This window comes from Bufo bufo, chromosome 7, assembly GCF_905171765.1.
Source record: "Bufo bufo chromosome 7, aBufBuf1.1, whole genome shotgun sequence".
Classification (NCBI taxonomy): Eukaryota; Metazoa; Chordata; class Amphibia; order Anura; family Bufonidae; genus Bufo; species Bufo bufo.
The window spans coordinates 143,436,500-143,459,534 of record NC_053395.1 but is presented as its reverse complement, the minus strand read 5'-3'; the positions used below and the strand labels follow the sequence as shown (position 1 = coordinate 143,459,534).

Genomic DNA, 23,035 nt, shown 5'->3' with positions numbered 1-23,035 from the left:
CTCCCCTCATCGGTTCCCAAATGAACTACATACTCTGCTGCCAGCGTTGTCAGATGGAAATTTTTGGAGCAATTTTTCCACAAGGACCTTCTGGTATTGCACCATTTTGCTCGTCCTCTCCACCACAGGATGAGAGATGAGAAGATCTCTTTGTAGCGGGGGTCGAGAAGGGTGAACAACCAGTTATCGGTGTTGTCCAAAATGCTTAAAACACATGGGTCATAGGAAAGGCAGCCTAACATAAAGTCAGCCATGTGTGCCAGAGTCCCAACAGGCAAGACTTCACTGTCGTCATCAGGAGGATGAGTCTCAGTCTCCTCATCCTCACGCTGAACAGATGGAATTAAACTTCCATGGGTACTACCCTCTGTAGTGGAGGAAACGTCTCCTGCTCCTCATCATCATCATCCAATTTGCGCTGAGAAGACGAACTGAGTGTGGTCTGGCTATCACCCTGTGTAATGTCTTCCCCATTTCCACCTCTTCCACGTGCAAAGCGTCGGCCTTAATTGTGAGGAGCGAGCGTTTGAGTAGACACAGAAGTGGGATGGTGACGCTGATAATAGCGTTCTCACCGCTCACCATCTGTGTTGATTTCTCAAAGTTTCTACTACTGCCCTCTGCTGCTCACAAAGCCTGGCCAATATGTGGAATGTGGAGTTCCAGTGCGTGCTCACGTCGCACAACAGTCAGTGAGCTGGCAATTGTAAGCCCTGCTGCAGCGTTGACAGACCGGTGGAAGCTGTCGATGACTTGCGGGAATGGGCACACAAGCGGCGCACCTTCATCAGTAGCTCAGGCAAATTAGGGTTGGTTTTGAGAAACCGCCAGACTGTGTAACGAGGGACGGCCGCCGACATCAGGCTGCGGAAGGCCTCAGTGTCCACAAGCCTAAATGGCAGCATTTCTAGGGCCAGTAATTTGGAAAGTTGCGCATTTAGTGCTATGGCCTGTGGGTGGGTGGCTGGGTATTTGTGCTTGCATTCAAATGCCTGGAGTAAGGACATTTGTATGCTGTGCTGGGACACGGAAGTGGATGTTGTCGCTGATGGTGCTTGTGAAGGTCCAGGTGCAGGGTGGGAGGCATCCAGGCCTGCGCATTTGACAGGGGAATGGCCAGCACGTAACACAGGGGAAGAAGAGGCAGTGGTGTGACCCGCAGACACAGATTATGGACCCATGCTTTTGGCCCACCTATTATGGTGCTTTGATGCCATGTGGAGGATCATGCTGGTGGTGAGGTTGCTATTGTTCACGCCCCTGCTCATTTTTGTATGGCACAGGTTGCAAACTACAATTCTTTTGTCGTCTGCACTTTTCTCAAAAAAGCACTAGACTGCGGAACACCTACCCCTTGGCAAGGGAGATTTCCGCAAGGGTGTGCCCTGGGAAACAGTTGCGGGCCTGTTTGGTGTGGCCCGCCTTCTCCCTTTTGCCACCCTACTGCCTCTTCCAGCCTGTTGCGGTGCTGCGGATCCCTTCCCCTTTGTACTGTTGTCCTCGCTCAGCTTGCCACCTTTCCAGGTTGGGTCAGTGACTTCATTGTCCACCACTTCCACTTTCTCACTCTGCTCATCCTCCTGACTTGTTGACCTAACAACAACATCAGTTAATGACAACTGTGTCTCATCCTCATCATCAACCTCGTTAAACACTAATTTCCGTTCCCCACCGTAGTCTTCTTGTGACTGTGGATGCTCAAGAGTTTAGGAATCAGGGCACAAGATCTCATGTCCCTCTTCAAGCGAGCTTGTCGAGAAGCCCAAATGAAGGAATGGCGCTGAAAAGAGCTTCTCGGAATATCCGAGTGTGGGATCACTTGTTTGGCAAGACTCTCCATGGTGGGAGGAAGGAGGATCAGGGTGAGGATTGTGTTGGCCAGACTCTTGGCTACTGAGACTGGACTTGGTGGAAGACAGGGTGGTGCTTAACCGTTTGGAAGCATTATCTGCTGCAATCCAACAGACCACCTGATATCACTGGTCTGACTTTGAAAGCATTGTCCTGCGCCGCCCTGCAAACTGGGACATGAAGCTAGGTATCGTGGATGATTGTTTTTCTTGTGCTCTGGCAGCAGGCACAGTTTCAACGCGCCCAGGGCCACGGCCTCTGCGTGCACCATCAGCATCACGGCCACTTCCCTGTCCCTTACTGCTTGCCTTCTTCTTATTAAATGTTATATATGCTTGAAAGTATGTCATACATACAGAAGCGTAGGATTTGTAAGTGTATGCGCAAAAAATTTAAAAAAGGTATTTGGGATGTGGAAACGTCACACAGGAGAAATACCGCAGATAATGTTGCTGATGTCAGCAGCGGCTAATATTAAATTACAGGGAATGTCACAGGTATTTGGTATGTGAAAAAGTTTCACAGGAGAAATACCGCAGATATTGTCGCTGATGTCACCAGCGACTAATAAAAAATGACAGGGAATGTCACAGGTATTTGTGATGTGGAAACATTACACAGGAGATGTACCCCAGGTAATGTCACTGTCCGCACCGGACACCGTCTACAGAAAAAGAACACTGGATGTCACTGATACTTTTTTGGGATGCGCACACGTTACACAGGAGAAATACCGCATATAATGTCGCTGATGTCAGCAGCGGCTAATTTAAAATTACAGGGAATGTCACAGGTATTTGGTATGTGGAAACGTTACACAGGAGATGTAGCGTAGCTAATGTCACTGTCCACAGCGGACACCGTCTACAGGAAAAAGTACACTGGATGTCACAGATATTTTTCGGAAGCGCACACGTTACACAGGAGATGTAGCGCAGATAATGTCGCTGTCTGCAGCGGCCTAACTATTGCACGCTATTTAGCGCAGGATGCGCTAAAAATAGATATTGCTGCCACACACAATAGTCTTTAAAAGGACTTTTCTGTCTGTAAAGTTTTAGCAATTTAGCGCAGGTTGCGCTAAAAATATATATTGCTGCAACACACAATAGTCCTTAAAAGGACTTTTGGGTCTCTGACAAGTTTTTCAAATTCCCAAAAATAAATTTCACTCCCTACACTATCTTTCCCTTCCTCAGCACAGCTCTCACTGACTAACACCGAGCCGAACACTTGTCATCGGGTTCTATATAGCACGCGTTCCGGCCAGCCAATCACTGTAATACCAGTAACCAACATGGCTACGGCATTACAGTGAAGAGCAGTACTTACCTGCACGTTTATTGGCTGCGTAGCAGCCAACAAACGTGCGGGGAGAAGACGCGAGCATTGCGCTCGAGCACATGCGGTATTCGTCCGAATACCGCCATGTGCCGAGCATTGAGATGCTCGAGCCGAACTGGTGTTCGGCCGAGCATGCTCAATCAACATTATAAGACACATATTAATACAGAGAATAAACCAGGTGGTATTGGTAAGCTAGCGCTCGGGACCCCAGATTATAGGAAATAAGTTTGGGTCCAGGCAGGTGTGTCTGATAAGGGACTGAGAGCAGTGTCGTATCAGACAGTGAATGGTAAGGAGCAGCCAGTAAGATACCCGAGTAGAAGGCTGACTTCTGTAGAAAAAAAGTACAGTGTCACGGAACAAGAATGTTTAGCCATTAAAGGGGTTTTCTCATCTCAGACAATGGGGGCATATCGCTAGGATATGCCCCCATTGTCTTATAGGTGCAGGACCCACACCTATATCGAGAATGGAGCCCCGAAAGTGAAGGAGAGCGCACTGCGCATGCGCAGCCGCCCTCCATTCATTTCTATGGGGCCGCCGAAAATAGCCGACCGCTGGCTCGGCTATTGCCGTCTTCCCCATACAAATGAATGGGAGCATGGGTGTTCTGCTCATTTTGTGCATAATAAATGGATGTAATGTGCTGTAAAGATTATATTGAAATGTTATGTTTGACGTTGCTGCCATCTAGTGGTCAGAGTTAGTTTCTACTTCGCCAGAACTTTACAGGAAGTGTATTGTTCTCTGAGTCAGAGGCGGTAACCTTTAACCTGGAACTGTATTTCCTCCATTTCATCACTGCTCCTGGATGTTGCAGGCTGCATGCAGAGGAGCTCTTGATCTATTCCTGGACTAATGATGGAATTGTCTGTGAGTACTCTCACTGATGGAGTGAGGCTGCTGTATTATATGTAATGTACTGACACATATGTTTTGTTTATGTTTATATTGTAGTTTTACAAAGTTATTCAGAAAAGAGAATACATACAGATCTGATGTCTCACGTTTCTTGACTTCTGAATTATTGTTAAGCTGTCTGACTAGTGTTATACAACAGTTCAATAACGCGAAGCAGAACAATGGGCCACGCATGCGCCGTGCGCTCCCATTCACTTCTATGGGAGAGGCGGAATTAGCGATTGGTGGTGGACGGACCCGGGAAATCTGGAGTCCTCCAGCCACAGCGCTCCCCGCTCCGTTCTCGATATAGCTGCGGGTCCCAGCAGTGGGACACGCACCTATCAGACAATGGGGGCATATCCTAGCGATATACCACCATTGTCTAAGATGGGAATACCCCTTTAAGTGGGTGGTGGAATCCATAAAATACTGGTTGGGGGGTAAAAAGTTTACAGTGGTGACAAATCGGGCTCTGCGGGACTGGATGTGGAGGAACAAAGCGAGAAATAGGAAGGTGGCCAGGTGGGTCATGTCGTTAAAAAAATGCAACTTTTCCATACAGCACAGGTCTGGGTGGTTTCTCTCCTTTCCGAATTTTAAATTCTTCAGGGAGCATCGCGATGGAAAACTGCAGGGTAAGGCCTCTTGCACATCTTTTTTTCCCCGTTTACGTTCCGTTTTTTTGCATTCCGTATACGGACCGTATACGGAACCATTCATTTCTAAGAATCGCAAAAAAAACTGAAGGAACTCCATATGTCTTCCGTTTCCGTATTTCCATTTTTCTGTTCCGTTCAAAGATAGAACATATCCTATTATTGTCCGCATAACGGACAAGGATAGTACTGTTCTATCAGGGGCTTGTTGTTCCGTTCCGCAAAAAACGGAATGCACACGGACGTCATCTGTATTTTTTGTGGATCCATTTTTTGCAGACCGCAAAATACTGAAAAAGCCATATGGTCGTGTGCAAGAGGCCTAATACGGATGCCCTGTCACTAGCATCCTGTTTTCTTGCAAATGTCCACCTCCACAGGTGTGAACAGAGGAGGGGATATGTGAGAAAGTGCACAGTAGAGGTATGGTGGAGGTGTGTTTTCCACTTGGTGGTTCAGTTTAGCTGGGTGAGATAATTGAAATCCAGAAATAGTGCTGCTTCAGCAAGGACTGGGAGACAGGTTGGCAGTGGGAGTCTTCCAGTCCAAACCCCTAGTCCACTACCGATATTACCTTTAGCTGAGGAGGTTACAGGTGAAGTCAGCTGGGCTATAATCAGGCAGGGATAAGACAACCCTCTGTGTATGACTGGGGAGAAGAAGTGACCCTACAGAGAGGGTTGGGGCCGGAGACCCTGTGTGTAAACTGCGTTTTTTTGAGGTGAGTCAGGGAGAAGACCTGTGTATTAGCTAGAGCCCAGACGGGCAAGTGTTTATTTTGGTTTATGTTTATGTGTCTGATGGTGCTGAAGTGCCAGAATAAAGCATCATTCGGACTTGAACCCCGTTGTCAGAGGAGAAATCTGTGATTGCGACCCCCTGTGAGAGAGCGATCCCTTACACCAGGCATAACCATGTACCGAATGCTTATTTTATGAGGTTGTTTGCTGCATTTAGCATTTGTAAATTATATATTTATATTATTTATATAATCAGCATGATACAAGTTTACAGTATACATAACATTATGTACAGCGACTTGGAAAATTACCCATACCTGTATAATCTTTGTGTGGAGGCCTTGTCCTAATTCCACCCCACTGTGACTGATTAGGACTTTTCCATCTCTGTAGATGTGAACCAAAGCTGAAGCCTGAGGACAGTAATCAGAGGTTGTGATACATGTATTGTAAATGAGGAATTTTACATAGAAAAGAATAAAATTAATGCGAAAGGTTCTCCTTCTGTCACAAAATCCCTCCCCCGTTCTTGATATGAAGGAACTGCTAGACTTTCTATAAAGCTGGCCCTGTTGAAAGTTTGCTTTGTTTTGCTGACACGGTTATGGGGGTACTTCTGAAAGCTACCTCTGCTATGTGTCAATAATTGCAGGCCAACTTTGTAAGAGATCTAATGATGAAGTGAGTTTGAGTTAAAGAGGACCTTTCACCAGAATAAAACCTCTAAACTGACTATACAGACGTGTAGAGCGGCGCCCAGGGATCCCCCTGCACTTACTGTTATCCCCGGGCGCCGCTCTGTTCGCCCGGTATAGCATCCGGTATCTTCATAGTTAGGCTCCACCCAGGGGAACCTGACAGCGTCTCTTTCTCCTATGCTGTAGCGCTGGCCAATCACAGCGCTCAGCTCATAGCCTGAGAGTTTTTTTTTTCTCTCAGGCTATGAGCTGAGCGCTGCGATTGGCCAGCGCTACAGCATAGGAGAAAGAGACGCCAGCAGGTTCCCCTGGGTGGAGCCTAACATGTGAAGATACCGGAGGCTATACCGGGCGAACGGAGCGGCGTCCGGGGATAACAGTAAGTGCAGGGGGATCCCTGGGCGCTGCTCTACACGTCTGTATAGTCAGTTTAGAGGTTTTATTTTGGTGAAAGGTCCTCTTTAAAGGGGTTATCCCATGAGTAATGTAAAAAATGAAAATCGGACATCATATAGTACATAATAGTCTCTTTCTAACAAAGCTAGGATCAGCCCTGTACCTCAAATGGATCCAAAGATCTCCACATTCATTGGTCTGCTTGATTTACATCAAACTGGGATCTCAAGGAGAGTGTCAATTCTGCTGAAGCTCAGGGTGCGTGTCCATGATCTCCCTATCACAACTCAAGAGGCAATTGAAGGATGAAACTGAGCATATGCGGCCATCTCAGTGAGGTCAAAGAAATAAGTAAAAAACTAACAGCAGGTGGCGCTATATAGATACATATTATTGAAAAACTCAGTGGCTATCCAAAATTTTTAATTACATGCAATTACTAAAGTATTCAGATCCAGGTGCTGGTTTGAAAACTGTAGAATATTTTTCATTGGGCAAACCCTTTAATTCTGCATTCGGGCAAGATACATATCTGTATGTTTAAAATTGCGTAAAGGCTGTTTTAACATGGGCCAATACAAAGGGCAGTGATCATGAATGACCCATTAGTTTCTGATCATTCCCAGCTTGTTCAGCTACATTTACATGCAGCAAGCATCCCCTATGTATGGGGATGTGCAATCATTACTAAGATCATTAATCCACATACAGCTCATCCCTGATTACATAAGGCAATGTGCTGCTGACAAATGATGACAAATGAGCATTTTGCTGCAGGCCAATTAATGTGAATGAGCATTTCATGCCAGATCTGATTGGGACACTATTGCAAGCCTGCTTTGTAAGGGCATATTTAGCTTAGACATGGTAAGACATCCCATTCTAAGGCATTACATCCTTGTCTGCAGGGAGAGCGGATTCCCCAAATACAGGGTGAAATCAGCCTTTAATTTATTTGCAATATATTTTATGTTGTAAATTTCAGTGCACACATCATTCTGTGTTTCATGAGTATCCAGCGTAAAAACTGGATTCTACATATTGATGGAGAACTTCATAGCACTAACTTCTCCAGTGTTGATGATCCCACCATCCTAGACTTGCCCATTAAACACTATATGGTAGTACAGAATCTACAGTCCTCATTATAGTACATTCCACATAACATTAATCTGCTTCTCTCTTCATACACTGACCTGGTGATACATTTTCTCAACATAGCCAACAGAAAATTTTATGGGTATAATAGCTATGCCTTTCTTCTTCCAGTAGTTTTCTTTGTTGAATTTTTGGATCTCGGTTCTTCTCTTGGTATAAGATGACTTCTCCAAACATTCATTCCAGCAGCGCGTCAGATTGGTGGCGTTAAACTCCTGCTTGTAATATGTCCGTCCAATGCCTTTATACATGTTCCTCTCCCGGACCTGAGAACATCATGATTTGAAATGGTTACTACAGTAACTTGGAATTTCTGAAAGCTATTTATGGATTAATGTGCAATGTCTTTATTGGGTTTCACCAGTGATCATCAGAGACTCATTTATTTATTTTTATTTTGAAAGAACCATTTCTGACCAAACAAGGATAGACTTTCCCCTACATGCCTAGATAAGGCTTGCCTCTGTGATAACGGCTGATCTCCAGAGGTTAAAAAAGGAGCTCCAGGAGTTAAAAAAGAATCTTGGTGCGACATACAGCAATTGGTGTGTGAAAACCTCAAAACCATCAATATTAAAATGCAACATGAATGACATTTCAAAAATATCACATCTGTTTTCTGCGCAAAAAAGTGTGGAAACCACAAAAATGAGTTGGGTGGAGATAGTTGTAGGCTGACAGCTATCTTATGTATAGCATAGCACTTGAAATCTTTATTATATTTAGATAGCAGATAATAATCCAGAAGCAATTCGATTAGGACCTATAACTACAATGAGCCCCTCAGGAGCCAGGGCAGATAATGGAAGTGGTGGTGGCCCTGATTAAGTTTTGTTGCAGTTTACTATCTCAGGCCATTGTTCCCTGGGGATCGGTGCAGTGGAAATGAAGTTTGAAGAATCAGGTCAGAAGTAAACATAGAACATTCTCTTTTTACAGAGTGCAAAATATAATTTCGGGTAAATTCAATAGCAGCAACTTGTTCACCCTGCTGTCTGGTTTCTCAAGTATTTTCTTGAAGCAGGTTTAGGTAGTTCTCTTTGGAAAATCTGTAACAGGAGCAGGAGATCAGCAGTGGGCTTCCTTTCCTCTGTGTCTGCTCTGGAAGCAGCACCAGCCCACTCTTATCAAAAGAGGAAGTACAGGGTGGTTAGCGCTGTTCCTGCCAACCATATCCTTACTGGTACTTACAGCCAAAACATACAATTGCTATACAATACATAACTATATACAATAAAATAAGAATTACAGATAACCGCAGGTCTGGGGTACTGCATAACCTCTCTGGAAATGTCTGCTGTAACAACTACTTCAATCCCGCCTGGTTATAACAATCCTTGAGTATCTATTCTTATGACTCATGACTAGTGTTAAACGAATCAAAGTTAATGAAATGGACTTCGATCTGAATTTCAAGAAAAATTTGATTTGCCACAAACCTGGATTTCCTTGCTCTTCTTGGTAAAAAATTTATTTTTCTGAAATGGCAGTTAAAAAAAAAAAACATCCGCCTCATCCATTTTCACGCAAAGAGGCTCTTGCTGCCAGCTTGATTCCAGAAACAGAGCAAAATCTTACGCGGGGTGATATGACATCACCATGCCCGTGCGTTGTCACAGCGCCCAGCTAGCGAGATTTCGCATGGTGTCTTCAATAAAGATGGCCACAACGGCCTCTACGCAAGCAAATGGATAAAGTGATGAAATTTTTTTTTTTTACCCTGATTAACTACTGAAAGGCCTGAATTGTAGCCTCAGATGGCACGATCAGCGATGAAAGTGGCATCTGAAAGGTTCAATGACGGGCGGGAGGCAGTGAAATTGCTGTTCCATCTTTGCGCCCACTACATACAAAGGAATGCGCTTTGTGATGAAGAAATTTGTTGCAAATTGAATTTCTTTGTGAAATTCGACGAAGGTGCTGAATCAAATTTTTCAGAACTTCGCTCATCTCTAGTCATGACCATTCCTTTATTATTCCTGCTAGAAATTCTGAATGAATTAGTAGCAGGTCCAGATGGGTACAAGGATAGAGTAATACAGCACCCCCAGGAGGGTGGGTGCACAAAGTCCACAATAGCTCTGCATGGACGTCAAAAGGAAAAGAGAGGCAGCACCCGTATTTGCAATGGTGAAAAAAAGCTGTTGTCTTTAATCCATGATATGGCAATCCAAGTACAGTCGTGGCTAAAAGTTTTGAGAATTACATAAATATTGGAAATTGGAAAAGTTGCTGCTTAAGTTTTTATAATAGCAATTTGCTTATACTCCAGAATGTTATGAAGAGTGATCAGATGAATTGCATAGTCCTTTTTTGCCATGAAAATTAACTTAATCCCAAAAAAAAACTTTCCACTGCATTTCATTGCTGTCATTAAAGGACCTGCTGAGATCATTTCAGTAATCGTCTTGTCAACTCAGGTGAGAATTTTGATGAGCACAAGGCTGGAGATCATTATGTCAGGCTGATTGGGTTAAAATGGCAGACTTGACATGTTAAAAGGAGGGTGATGCTTGAAATCATTGTTCTTCCATTGTTAACCATGGTGACCTGCAAAGAAACGCGTGCAGCCATCATTGCGTTGCATAAAAATGGCTTCACAGGCAAGGATATTGTGGCTACTAAGATTGCACCTCAATCAACAATTTATAGGATCATCAAGAACTTCAAGGAAAGAGGTTCAATTCTTGTTAAGAAGGCTTAAGGGCATCCAAGAAAGTCCAGCAAGCGCCAGGATCGTCTCCTAAAGAGGATTCAGCTGCGGGATCGGAGTGCCACCAGTGCAGAGCTTGCTCAGGAATGGCAGCAGGCAGGTGTGAGCGCATCTGCACGCACAGTGAGGCGAAGACTTTTGGAAGATGGCCTGGTGTCAAGAAGGGCAGTAAAGAAGCCACTTCTCTCCAAAAAAAACATCAGGGACAGATTGATCTTCTGCAGAAAGTCTGGTGAATGGACTGCTGAGGACTGGGGCAAAGTCATATTCTCCGATGAAGCCTCTTTCCGATTGTTTGGGGCATCTGGAAAAAGGCTTGTCCGGAGAAGAAAAGGTGAGCGCTACCATCAGTCCTGTGTCATGCCAACAGTAAAGCATCCTGAGACCATTCATGTGTGGGGTTGCTTCTCATCCAAGGGAGTGGGCTCACTCACAATTTTGCCCAAAAACACAGCCATGAATAAAGAATGGTACCAAAACACCCTCCAACAGCAACTTCTTCCAACAATCCAACAACAGTTTGGTGAAGAACAATGCATTTTCCAGCACGATGGAGCACCATGCCATACGGCAAAAGTGATAACTAAGTGGCTCGGGGACCAAAACGTTGATATTTTCGGTCCATGGCCTGGAAACTCTCCAGATCTTAATCCCATTAAGGCGGGTGGACAAACAAAAACCCACTAATTCTGACAAACTCCAAGAAGGGATTATGAAAGAATGGGTTGCTATCAGTCAGGAATTGGCCCAGAAGTTGATTGAGAGCATGCCCAGTCGAATTGCAGAGGTCCTGAAAAAGAAGGGCCAACACTGCAAATACTGACTCTTTGCATAAATGTCATGTAATTGTCGATAAAAGCCTTTGAAACGTATGAAGTGCGTGTAATTAAATTTCACTACATCACAGAAACAACTGAAACAAAGATCTAAAAGCAGTTTAGCAGCAAACTTTGTGAAAACTAATATTTGTGTCATTCTCAAAACTTTTGGCCACGACTGTATATTGAATTGCCATATCATGGATTAAAGACCACAGCTTTTTTTCACCATTGCAAATACGGGTGCTGTCTCTCTTTTCCCTTTGAGGTCAAGATGGGTGTTCACATCACCATTTAGCTTTCCGTTCTGATCCGTCAGAAGAAGAGGGAGAAAAAAAACAGGATCCTGTAAAAAAACGGATCCTGTTGCATCAGTTGTCATCCTGCATGCAGTACTTTTGTTTCTGTCAAAAAAACGGATCTCAGATGGAAATGGCTCAAACGGATGACAACTGATGCAACAGGATCAGTTTTTTTACTGCATCCTGTAAAAAAACTGATTCTATGCAATCCTATGCATAAGGCTACTTTCACATCTGCGCTTTCCCATTCCACTATTGAGATCAGTCATAGGAACTCAATAGTGGGGGTAAAACGCTTCCGTTTTGTCCCCATTCATTGTCAATGAGGGCAAAATTGAACTGAATGGAATGGAATGCATCAGAATGCTTACCATTATGCAAGCAGCGTTTTTCTGTCCGTGATGTGGTGCGGAGCAAGACGTCATGAGTCATGACTCACAATGTGAGTCAATGAGGACGGATCCGTTTTTTCTGACACAATAGAAAACTGATCTGTCCCCCATTGACTTTCAATGGTGTTCATGACGGATTCATTATTGCTATGTTAAAGATAATACAACAAGATCCGTTTGTTTTGCTGATTCATGACGGATCCAGTAAAAATGCTGGTGTGAAAGTAGCCTAACTGATGCAACAGGATCCGTTTTCTTACAGGATCCAGTATTTTTTTCCTCTCTCTCTCTTCTTCTGATGGATCAGTACAACGGAAAGCTAAACGGTGATGTGAATGCACCCTAACCAGATGGATGTGTGTCCCTGTACAGTCTGATATTAGCCAATCAGTACTGCCAGTGTCAGACTGTGCAGGGACATCCCCCCAACTGGTAACACCCATCTGGACCTTCATTGCAAACTTCTTTTTTTTTAAATCAGATCATTTTTATTAAACATTTTACAGTGTAAATACACGTTTTTCCACAATACATACAAGGATGACATACATTGCAAACTTCTAGCCATTCATAACTTTTAACAAGAATAATGAAGGAATGGCACAATTTACAATCATAAGAATAGATGTGCCAGGATTGTTATTACATGAGTAGTGCAAATAGTTACTAAAACGGATATGTCAGGAAAGGTAACAGGTCCTCTTTAAATATCTAAATGAGTAGTCAGCTAAGAACTTTACCTGGTCAGGAGGCAATCCTAATTTTGCAGCCACAGCATCCATGATGGTCTCTGTGACCAAACCGGTCTGAGGAAAACCAAATCCTCGGAAAGCAGTATTAGAAGGCAGGTTTGTCTTGCAAGCCTTTGCCCGGCAGTTAAGGTTGGAGAAGTCATATGCATTGTCCATCTTAAGCAATGCTATTATTACCACCTGAAAATGGAATAGAGGAAGCAATATATAATATATTTAACCAATATATTAGTTTACCTCACACCTATAAGAAAAAATGGAGATGCAGGTTTCTTTCACATTATACAGCGTTTTATCAAATTACTAGCATTTGTCTCTTCATCAATAGAGAGATTAGTTCTATTTTCTCATAATTCTCCCTGCATCAAATATACAAAAAGAAATTTGATTTCACATTTGGGTATATGTTGATAATTCATACAGTTTGGGGTATTCAAGCAGTATAAAATGTAATACATATTAAATAGAATAATTAATCATATCCTGTGGTGAGAACAGTGCTGCAGGTTGTCCCCCAAAATTAAGGTTTAGTAGTTGCACACGGGGGTTATACATGGTCATTCTACACAACTGCAGATTGTGCTGGATCTAGAAAGTTTTTCAGGATTCACCAACTCTGCAGTTTTTTTAAAATAATGGAAAGACAACAGTTTGAGCTGCTTTCTGAAATCCTCTATCCTTATTACTTTTGGTAGGTAAATAGGCAGAAATGCTGGTAAGAGAGAGACGTCTATTGTCACGAGCAGTTAGAAGAGCAGTGCTTAATTTGAGTTAGCACCCGTCACAGGGGTTAAATACGGAGATCCGAGTCACTGGAGGAGATTTATCATGAGGGGAATGATTTAGGGCTCTTTCACACTTGTGTTGTTGTGTTCCGGCATAGAGTTCCGTCGTCGGGGCTCTATGCCGGAAGAATCCTGATCAGGATTATCCCAAAGCATTCTGAATGGAGAGAAATCCGTTCAGGATGCATCAGGATGTCTTCAGTTCAGGACCGGAACGTTTTTTGGCCGGAGAAAATACCGCAGCATGCTGCGCTTTTTGCTCCAGTCAAAAATCCTGAACACTTGCCGCAAGGCCGGATCCGGAATTAATGCCCATTGAAAGGCATTAATCCGGATCCGGCCTTAAGCTAAACGTCGTTTCGGCGCATTACCAGATCCGACGTTTAGCTTTTTCTGAATGGTTACCATGGCTGCCAGGACGCTAAAGTCTTGTTTGCCATGGTAAAGTGTAGTGGGGAGCGGGGGAGCAGTATACTTACCGTCCGTGCGGCTCCCGGGGCGCTTCAGAGTGACGTCAGGGCGCCCCACGCGCATGGATGACGTGATCGCATGGATCACGTCATCCATGCGCATGGGGCGCTCTGACGTCATTCTGGAGCGCCCTGGGAGCCGCACGGACAGTAAGTATACTGCTCCCCCGCTCCCCACTACTACTATGGCAGCCAGGACTTTAATAGCGTCCTGGGTGCCATAGTAACACTGAACGCATTTTGAAGACGGATCCGTCTTCAAATGCTTTCAGTTCACTTGCGGTGTTACGGATCCGGCGGGCACTTCCGGCAAATGGATTGCACGACGGATCCGGACAACGCAAGTGTGAAAGAGGCCTAAAGTCAGTTTTGCAATAATCTGCATTGCTGTAATTTGTGCCAAATTTTCCCAAATGTCTCAAAATGTTTGATAATTTCTCAGGCCTGTAAAACGGCTACGGCAGCGCTAAAGCCCGCCCATCAGTGCCAGTGACGTCACCAGCAACACAGCGCAGGGCAAGGTTGAGCATTGGAGCATGAAATGCTCTGATGCTCTTGTCAGAGAGGGCCGGAGGGGTGAAAATGGGGTTATGTCTGGGTTCAACTCCGAACCAGGACAACCCCTTTAACTCCTTTTCCTAGAGCGCCACTTTCCTGTAGTAAGATACGTAATTACAGTTTTTGCTACTTTTTAATAACAGTTAATTCTGGTTTAACCTCTTCCTGAGTCATTTTTCACTTTCCTGATACAGCCTATTTTTTTTTTAATCTGTACTGTAACTTTTTGAATGCTTTTACTTATATAAGCCAATCTGATATTGTTTTCTCATGACACATAGTACTTTATGAGATAATGTAAAAATGTAGAAGGGCACTCCACAATCAGAGTCACACCGAAATGTATTGGGGTCTAAAATAATACAATTTATTAAACATATGTCTAAAAACATGCGATAATTATGGCATAAAAACAAAATGACATCATGTATGTAGACCCCAATACATTTCGGTGTGACTGATTGTTGAGTGCCCTTCTACATTTTTACATTACCTCTTGACTTTATTGATTTGGGTGCATCAATTTTAGTTGGAGCACCTTATTATCCCTGATATAGGTTGAGCCGTCACATATACTCAATAACATAGTACTTCATGTTAGTGGTGTAGGATATGTTTTACCTTAATTTATTAAAAGAATTCAAAATCTACAGAAAATTTTGAAAAATTAGCTATTTTCAAAATTTGAATTTCTCTGCCATTAAGACACATAGTGATACCTCACAAATACTGTAGTTATTAATTGATATTCATCACATGGCTACTTTATGTTGGCATCAATTTGTAAATCTCATTTTGTTTTTTAGGATGTTAGAAGGCTTAAAATTTTAAAAGAAATGTGTAAGGGATTCTGCAGTTCCGGTTCCCTTGCGGGCACATACGGTGGAGCGTCCACATGGGCACCGGAGGAGAGGGCCGCGGGGATCTCGGAGGCAGACTTGCCGGGCAGATGAGAATACGTTGCGGCCAGTCCTGCCTTCGCCGTCTCCTGCAGGTTCCGTTCCGGCATCCATGCTGGCACGATCCCGTGCCGAGTCGGTTGGGCGTCCGCGTGCACCCCCGAGGGGTGATTCGCAAAGGAATGCGCGGCCGAGTGTGCGTGCATCTTATGCGCTACGTCGGCCACTGGCAGGTAAAGCATCTGTGCACAAATTCAAAGTTGATTAGGGATTTGCTGCACAGGTGCTAATGAGTAGGATCATCGCATGACCTATGAGGTTCTGACAAGCAGCACTCTGTGATTGGCCAGCAGGTGTTTAAAAGGTGATCTCCCTGGCTGATCAGTGCTCACTGTTGTCTCTACAACCTGGGAGTATGCTGGTTCAGAGTCACTAAGTTTGTTCCATGCATGAACTCTGTGTGTCTTCATCAAATGAATGCCTCTGGAAACCTCGTCTCTGCTCTACAGTTGCACCGTGTGTGGCCTCGGATTGGACCTTGGATACTTCACCGTCTCATCCTTGGGTACCTGGTTTCACAGACTCTTCTGTATGAACTTTAGCCTGGTCTGGCTTTTCTCTGATGTTTTCCCACAGAGGTTATTATTTAGACTATGTTATTTCGGTATGATTTCTGGCTTGGACTTTACTACTGTGTTTTCAATAAATCCACGTTTGTTCAAATCTTTGCCTGGTTTCTTGGGGTTCTGCAGCATTACAAAATGTTTCAAATTTTCAAGAAAACTTCCTAAACAGACTTTAAGGACCTTATGAAATCTCTTTGTGGGGCCACCCAAAATGACCCAATTTTTGAAACTACATCCCTCAAATTATTCAAAACGTATTTTTCAGAATTTCATAACCCCTAAGGTGTTCCACAAGAATTAAAGGAAAATGGAGGTAGAATTAGAAAATTTAATATATTGCAGATTTTCCATTTTATTCAATTTTTTCCTGTAACATAGCAAGGGTTAACAGCAAGACAAACCTTAATATTTATTACCTTATTTTAGCAGTTTATAGAAACACCTCATATGTGGTCATAAACTGCTATATAGGCACACTGCAGGAAAGGAGTGTCCCTGGTTTTTGGAGGTCAGATTTTGCTGGAGTGGTTTCTGGGTGCCATGTCATATTTGAAGAGACCAAGAGGCACCCCCTACAGTGGAAACCCCAAAAAAGTGACCCAGTTTTGGAAACTACACCCCTAAAGGAATTTATTTAGGGGTGTAGTGAGTGCTTTGACCCCACAGGCATTTCATAGAATTTAGTAATACTTGACTGTGAAGATTTATGCAGCACTGGTCGACAACTGCTGAGGTTAAAGGGATTATACTTGGTCACTTCCCATAGTGCAGTGCATGTCGGGAAGGGGTTAAAACAGGCTAACCACTCTCACTTTCCCACCCACTATTCAAAACTGGAATAAGTGACATAAAAATGAAATGCTGCAAAATTTTGCACAAATAAGTCCAAGAAATAGAAAAGCGAAAAGCCCTATATTGTGACTTTTTAAAGCCAGAATTCTGGAGCACAGGGCTTGATAAGTTCCCCTTAATATATTTAATTCTAATAATAGGAACTGAATAGAATCACTAATTTATACAATAGGTATGATGCAGTTACCAGAATAGATTCATCAGGGGTGCATCCGGCATTGGCATAGAAAGTTACATCTGCACCTACAATTTTTCCGTCATTCATACACCCAACCTGTAGCAAAAAAAAAAATCAACCATCAGTAGACAAGCCCACATTCTCTATAGAATAGTAGCCTGGGAAATCCATTTTACGTGCACTGCAACTCACTTTGTATATTCCTTTGAAAGGATGGCGACCAGCAGTCATTAACATATCTTCATTGCGCTCCAGAACACACCTAATGGGCCTTTTGGTTCTGAAACAAATGATAGCAAATGTATTGAATACTAAACTAAGAAAACTGCAACAACAAAATCATACAAAAGCCTGACCTGATACAAATACACTTGTGGAGAAAAAGCTCAATAAAGGACCAGTATGACCTTTTGTTGTTACCCATAGGCATCCCTGGGAAAAGGGCACCTGATAAAGAGAACATTAACATTTGAATATTTGAACAATGTATACTTATATCTAATATATAAAGCTGAGTGTATGTGTGTGTTTGTGTATGTCCGCTAAAGGAATCCGCACCGTCGCATTTACAATCACGAAATTTGGCACACAGGTACATCAGGTGTCCGGGAAGGTTTTAGAATAGGTCTCAGCTCTCTAGGACGTACCGTTCCTGAGATATTTGCAGGTCCTCCAGTCTCCACATACATAGTTTTACACCAGGTTTCCATAACAACCCAGCCATTTATTTTCACTGTTGTAGGTGAGCTTTAAAGGGGTTCTGCACTTTCAATTAACTGATAATCTATCCTCTGGATAGATCATCAGTTTCTGATCGGTGGAGGTCCGACACCCGGGACCCCTGCCGATCAGCTGTTTGAGAAGGCAGCGGCACTCCAGCAGCGCCGCGGCCTTCTCACTGTTTACCGCCGGCCCACTGACGTCACGACTAGTATCAACTAGCGTGGGCGCGGCTAAGCTCCATTCAAGTGAACAGAGCTTAGCCCCGCCCACGCTAGTTGATACCAGTCGTGACATCAGTGGGCCGGCGGTAAACAGTGAGAAGGCCGCTGCGCTGCTGGAGTGCCGCTGCCTTCTCAAACAGCTGATCGGCGGGGGATCAGATGCTGATGATCTATCCAGAGGATAGATCATCAGTTAAATGAAAGTGCAGAACCCATTTAAAGGAAAACTGTCACCAGGATAATCGCTATTGAAGTAAAGTCATGGCCTAATAGCACTTAGTACCTTATTTCCAGATGTGCCTTTGTTCCAGCAATAGATGTTTTTATCCTCTGAAAATCCAGTTTATTTGATATGCAAATGAGCCAGTAAGGTGCCCAGAGGGGCGTCACTCTTTTAGGAAGGAGCCCAGAGACAATGTGTCCAGCCTCAAAAGACGAACTTAAAACCCTGCCCCAGGTGCTGCTAAGCCACACCCGTGATCCGGTTAGGCCACGCCCCCCCCCCACTCCTTAGCCGACAGGGATTGAAAACATGAAGTTACAAATCAACTTCTAGATCCCGCCACGCCCCCAATTCGGTTAGGCCACGCCCCATTACACTCCTCAGCCGACAGTGATTGAAAAAATGAAGTTAAAAATCAACTTCTGTCAGCTGCAGGGGTGAGAGGGATGGTGACTTTCTTCCTGCCGCTCACACTCAGACAGCACAGTGCTGCTGTCTGAGAGTGAACTGTTCAAAAGGACATCCTTGTGTCCGTCCAGGCCCTGCGCCAGACGGAGGACAGGGAGTCTGAAAGCCGGACTGTCTGGTCTAAAACTGGACCTCTGGCCACCCTAGGGGCAGGCTGCTGTGGAGGTCACAGTTAAGGGGATGGTCCGCAACGGAGGTCAGTGTTAAGGGGCAGATTGCTGTAAATGCCACTGTTAAGGGGGCGAGCCCCTGTGGAGGTCACTGTCAAGGGGGTGGTGCTGTGAAACTCACTGTTAAAGGGGAAGGCTGCTGTAAAGGTCAAAGTTAAGGGGATGGGCTGCTGTGGAGGTCCAATTTTAGGGGATGGGGCACTGTGGGGGGGTAAGTGTTAAGGGGTGGGGGGCTGTGGAGGTCACTGTTAAGGGGGCGGGGTGCTGTAGCTGTCACTGTTATAGTGGATAGTGTTGATATCTTTTAACGACACACACAAACATTAAATAAAATAGATATACCCGAGCGAAGCCAGCTCCTTCAGCTAGTATATATATAGTAGGATTATTATATGTTAACATAGCACTCACAATGCTGAGGAAATAAAGGCACTCTTTCAGACGAGCGTGTCCTTTTCCTAAATCACATGATTTCCCTTTATGGAAACTGTTTGTTTCGCAGGAGCACACAGCATTATAATGATTTATAATGCTATATGTCTTTGCATGACCTGTATACAGGGGTGCACCTAGCCTTTCTGCAGTCTGAGGCAAAAACTAAAATGGTGCCCCCCTAATTTCTTAACCACCTCCGGACCGCCTAACGCAGATTCGCGTTCCGGAGGTGGCAGCCCTGCGCAGTCACGCATATACGCGTCATCTCGCGCGAGCCGAGATTTCCTGTGAACGCGCGCACACAGGCGCGCGCGCTCACAGGAATGGAAGGTAAGAGAGTGGATCTCCAGCCTGCCAGCGGCAATCGTTCGCTGGCAGGCTGGAGATGTGTTTTTTTTAACCCCTAACAGGTATATTAGACACTGTTTTGATAACAGAGTCTAATATACCTGCTACCTGGTCCTCTGGTGGTCCCCTTTGTTTGGATCGACCACCAGAGAACACAGGTAGCTCAGTAATATGTTGCACCAAGCACCACTACACTACACCCCCTCCCCCTGTCACTTATTAACCCCTTATTCACCCTTGATCACCCTTGATCACCCCTGATCACCCCATATAGACTCCCTGATCACCCCCCTGTCATTGATTACACCCCTGTCATTGATCAACCCCCTGTAAAGCTCCATTCAGATGTCCGCATGATTTTTACTGATCCACTGATAGATGGATCGGATCCGCAAAACGCATACGGACGTCTGAATGGAGCCTTACAGGGGCGTGATCAATGACTGTGGTGATCACCCCATATAGAATCCCTGATCACCCCCCATCATTGATTACCCCCCTGTCATTGATCAACCCCCTGTAAAGCTCCATTTAGACGTCCGCATAATTTTTACGGATCCACTGATAGATGGATCGGATCCGCAAAACGCATACGGACGTCTGAATGTAGCCTTACAGGGGCGTGATCAATGACTGTGGTGATCACCCCATATAGACTCCCTGATCACCCCCCTGTCATTGATTACACCCCTGTCATTGATCACCCCCCTGTAAAGCTCCATTCAGATGTCCGCATAATTTTTACGGATCCACTGATGGATGGATCGGATCCGCAAAACACATACAGGCGTCTCCCTGGAGCCTTCCAGGGGAGGGGGTGATCACCCCATATAGACTCCCTGATCACCCCCCTGTCATTGATCACCCCCCCTGTCATTGATCATCCCCCTGTCAGGCTGCATTCAGATGTCGGTATGATTTTTACGGATCCACGGATACATGGATCGGATCCGCAAAACACATACGGACATCCGAATGGAGCCTTATAGGGGGGTGATCAATGACAGGGGGGTGATCAATGACAGGGGGGTGATCACCCCATATAGACTCCCTGATCACCCCCCTGTCATTGATCACCCCCCTGTCATTGATCACCCCCCTGTCATTGATCACCCCTCTGTAAGGCTCCATTCAGACATTTTTTTGGCCCAAGTTAGCGGAATTATTATTTTTTTTTTCTTACAAAGTCTCATATTCCACTAACTTGTGTCAAAAAATAAAATCTCACATGAACTCACCATACCCCTCACGGAATCCAAATGCGTAAAATTTTTTAGACATTTATATTCCAGACTTCTCACGCTTTAGGGCCCCTAGAATTCCAGCGCAGTATAAATACCCCACATGTGACCCCATTTCGGAAAGAAGACACCCCAAGGTATTCCGTGAGGGGCATATTGAGTCCATGAAAGATTGAAATTTTTGTCCCAAGTTAGCGGAAAGGGAGACTTTGTGAGAAAAAAATAAAAAATATCAATTTCCGCTAACTTGTGCCAAAAAAAAATAAATTCTATGAACTCGCCATGCCCCTCATTGAATACCTTATGGTGTCTTCTTTCCAAAATGGGGTCACATGTGGGGTATTTATACTGCCCTGGCATTCTAGGGGCCCCAAAGCGTGAGAAGAAGTCTGGTATCCAAATGTCTAAAAATGCCCTCCTAAAAGGAATTTGGGCACCTTTGCGCATCTGGGCTGCAAAAAAGTGTCACACATGTGGTATCGCCGTACTCAGGAGAAGTTGGGGAATGTGTTTTGGGGTGTCATTTTACATATACCCATGCTGGGTGAGAGAAATATCTTGGTCAAATGCCAACTTTGTATAAAAAAATGGGAAAAGTTGTCTTTTGCCAAGATATTTCTCTCACCCAGCATGGGTATATGTAAAATGACACCCCAAAACACATTCCCCAACTTCTCCTGAATACGGCGATACCACATGTGTGACACTTTTTTGCAGCCTAGGTGGGCAAAGGGGCCCACATTCCAAAAAGCACCTTTAGGATTTCACAGGTCATTTACCTACTTACCACACATTAGGGCCCCTGAAAAATGCCAGGGCAGTATAACTACCCCACAAGTGACCCCATTTTGGAAAGAATACACCCCAAGGTATTCCGTGAGGGGCATGGCGAGTTCCTAGAATTTTTTATTTTTTGTCACAAGTTAGTGGAAAACGATGATTTATTTATTTATTTTTTCTTACAAAGTCTCATATTCCACTAACTTGTGACAAAAAATAAAAACTTCCATGAACTCACTATGCCTATCAGCGAATACCTTGGGGTGTCTTCTTTCCAAAATGGGTCACTTGTGGGGTAGTTATACTGCCCTGGCATTCTAGGGGCCCAAATGTGTGGTAAGGAGTTTGAAATCAAATTCTGTAAAAAATGACCAGTGAAATCCGAAAGGTGCTCTTTGGAATATGGGCCCCTTTGCCCACCTAGGCTGCAAAAAAGTGTCACACATCTGGTATCTCCGTATTCAGGAGAAGTTGGGGAATGTTTTTTGGGGTGTCATTTTACATATACCCATGCTGGGTGAGAGAAATATCTTGGCAAAAGACAACTTTGTTTAAAAAAAAATGGGAAAAGTTGTCTTTTGCCAAGATATTTCTCTCACCCAGCATGGGTATATGCAAAATGACACCCCAAAACACATTCCCCAACTTCTCCTGAGTATGGAGATACCACATGTGTGGCACTTTTTTGCAGCCTAGGTGGGCAAAGAGGCCCACATTCCAAAGAGCACCTTTAGGATTTCACAGGTCATTTACCTACTTACCACACATTTGGGCCCCTGGAAAATGCCAGGGCAGTATAACTACCCCACAAGTGACCCCATTTTGGAAAGAAGACACCCCAAGGTATTCCGTGAGGGGCATGGCGAGTTCCTAGAATTTTTTATTTTTTGTCACAAGTTAGTGGAAAATGATGATTTTTTTTTTTTTTTCTTACAAAGTCTCATACTCCACTAACTTGTGACAAAAAATAAAAACTTCCATGAACTCACTATGCCCATCAGCGAATACCTTGGGATGTCTTCTTTCCAAAATGGGGTCACTTGTGGGGTAGTTATACTGCCCTGGCATTCTAGGGGCCCAAATGTGTGGTAAGGAGTTTGAAATCAAATTCTGTAAAAAATGGCTGGTGAAATCCGAAAGGTGCTATTTGGAATATGGGCCCCTTTGCCCACCTAGGCTGCAAAAAAATGTCACACATCTGGTATCTCCGTATTCAGGAGAAGTTGGGGAATGTGTTTTGGGGTGTCATTTTACATATACCCATGCTGGGTGAGAGAAATATCTTGGCAAAAGACAACTTTTCCCATTTTTTTATACAAAGTTGTCTTTTGC

General features: G+C 44.2%; 1 protein-coding gene across 1 annotated transcript in view; it reads right to left on the bottom strand.

The window, feature by feature from the left end:
- Nucleotides 1-23,035, bottom strand: part of LOC121007369 (aldehyde oxidase 1-like) — a 226,651-nt gene that overhangs the window by 43,273 nt on the left and 160,343 nt on the right. The window contains exons 24-28 of the mRNA XM_040439251.1: nt 17,287-17,374; nt 17,104-17,190; nt 12,715-12,906; nt 7,788-8,015; nt 5,815-5,910 (exon numbers count right to left, since the gene is read on the bottom strand). Of these exons, the coding sequence (XP_040295185.1) occupies nt 5,815-5,910; nt 7,788-8,015; nt 12,715-12,906; nt 17,104-17,190; nt 17,287-17,374 (691 nt within the window). The remainder of the gene's footprint in view (nt 1-5,814; nt 5,911-7,787; nt 8,016-12,714; nt 12,907-17,103; nt 17,191-17,286; nt 17,375-23,035) is intronic.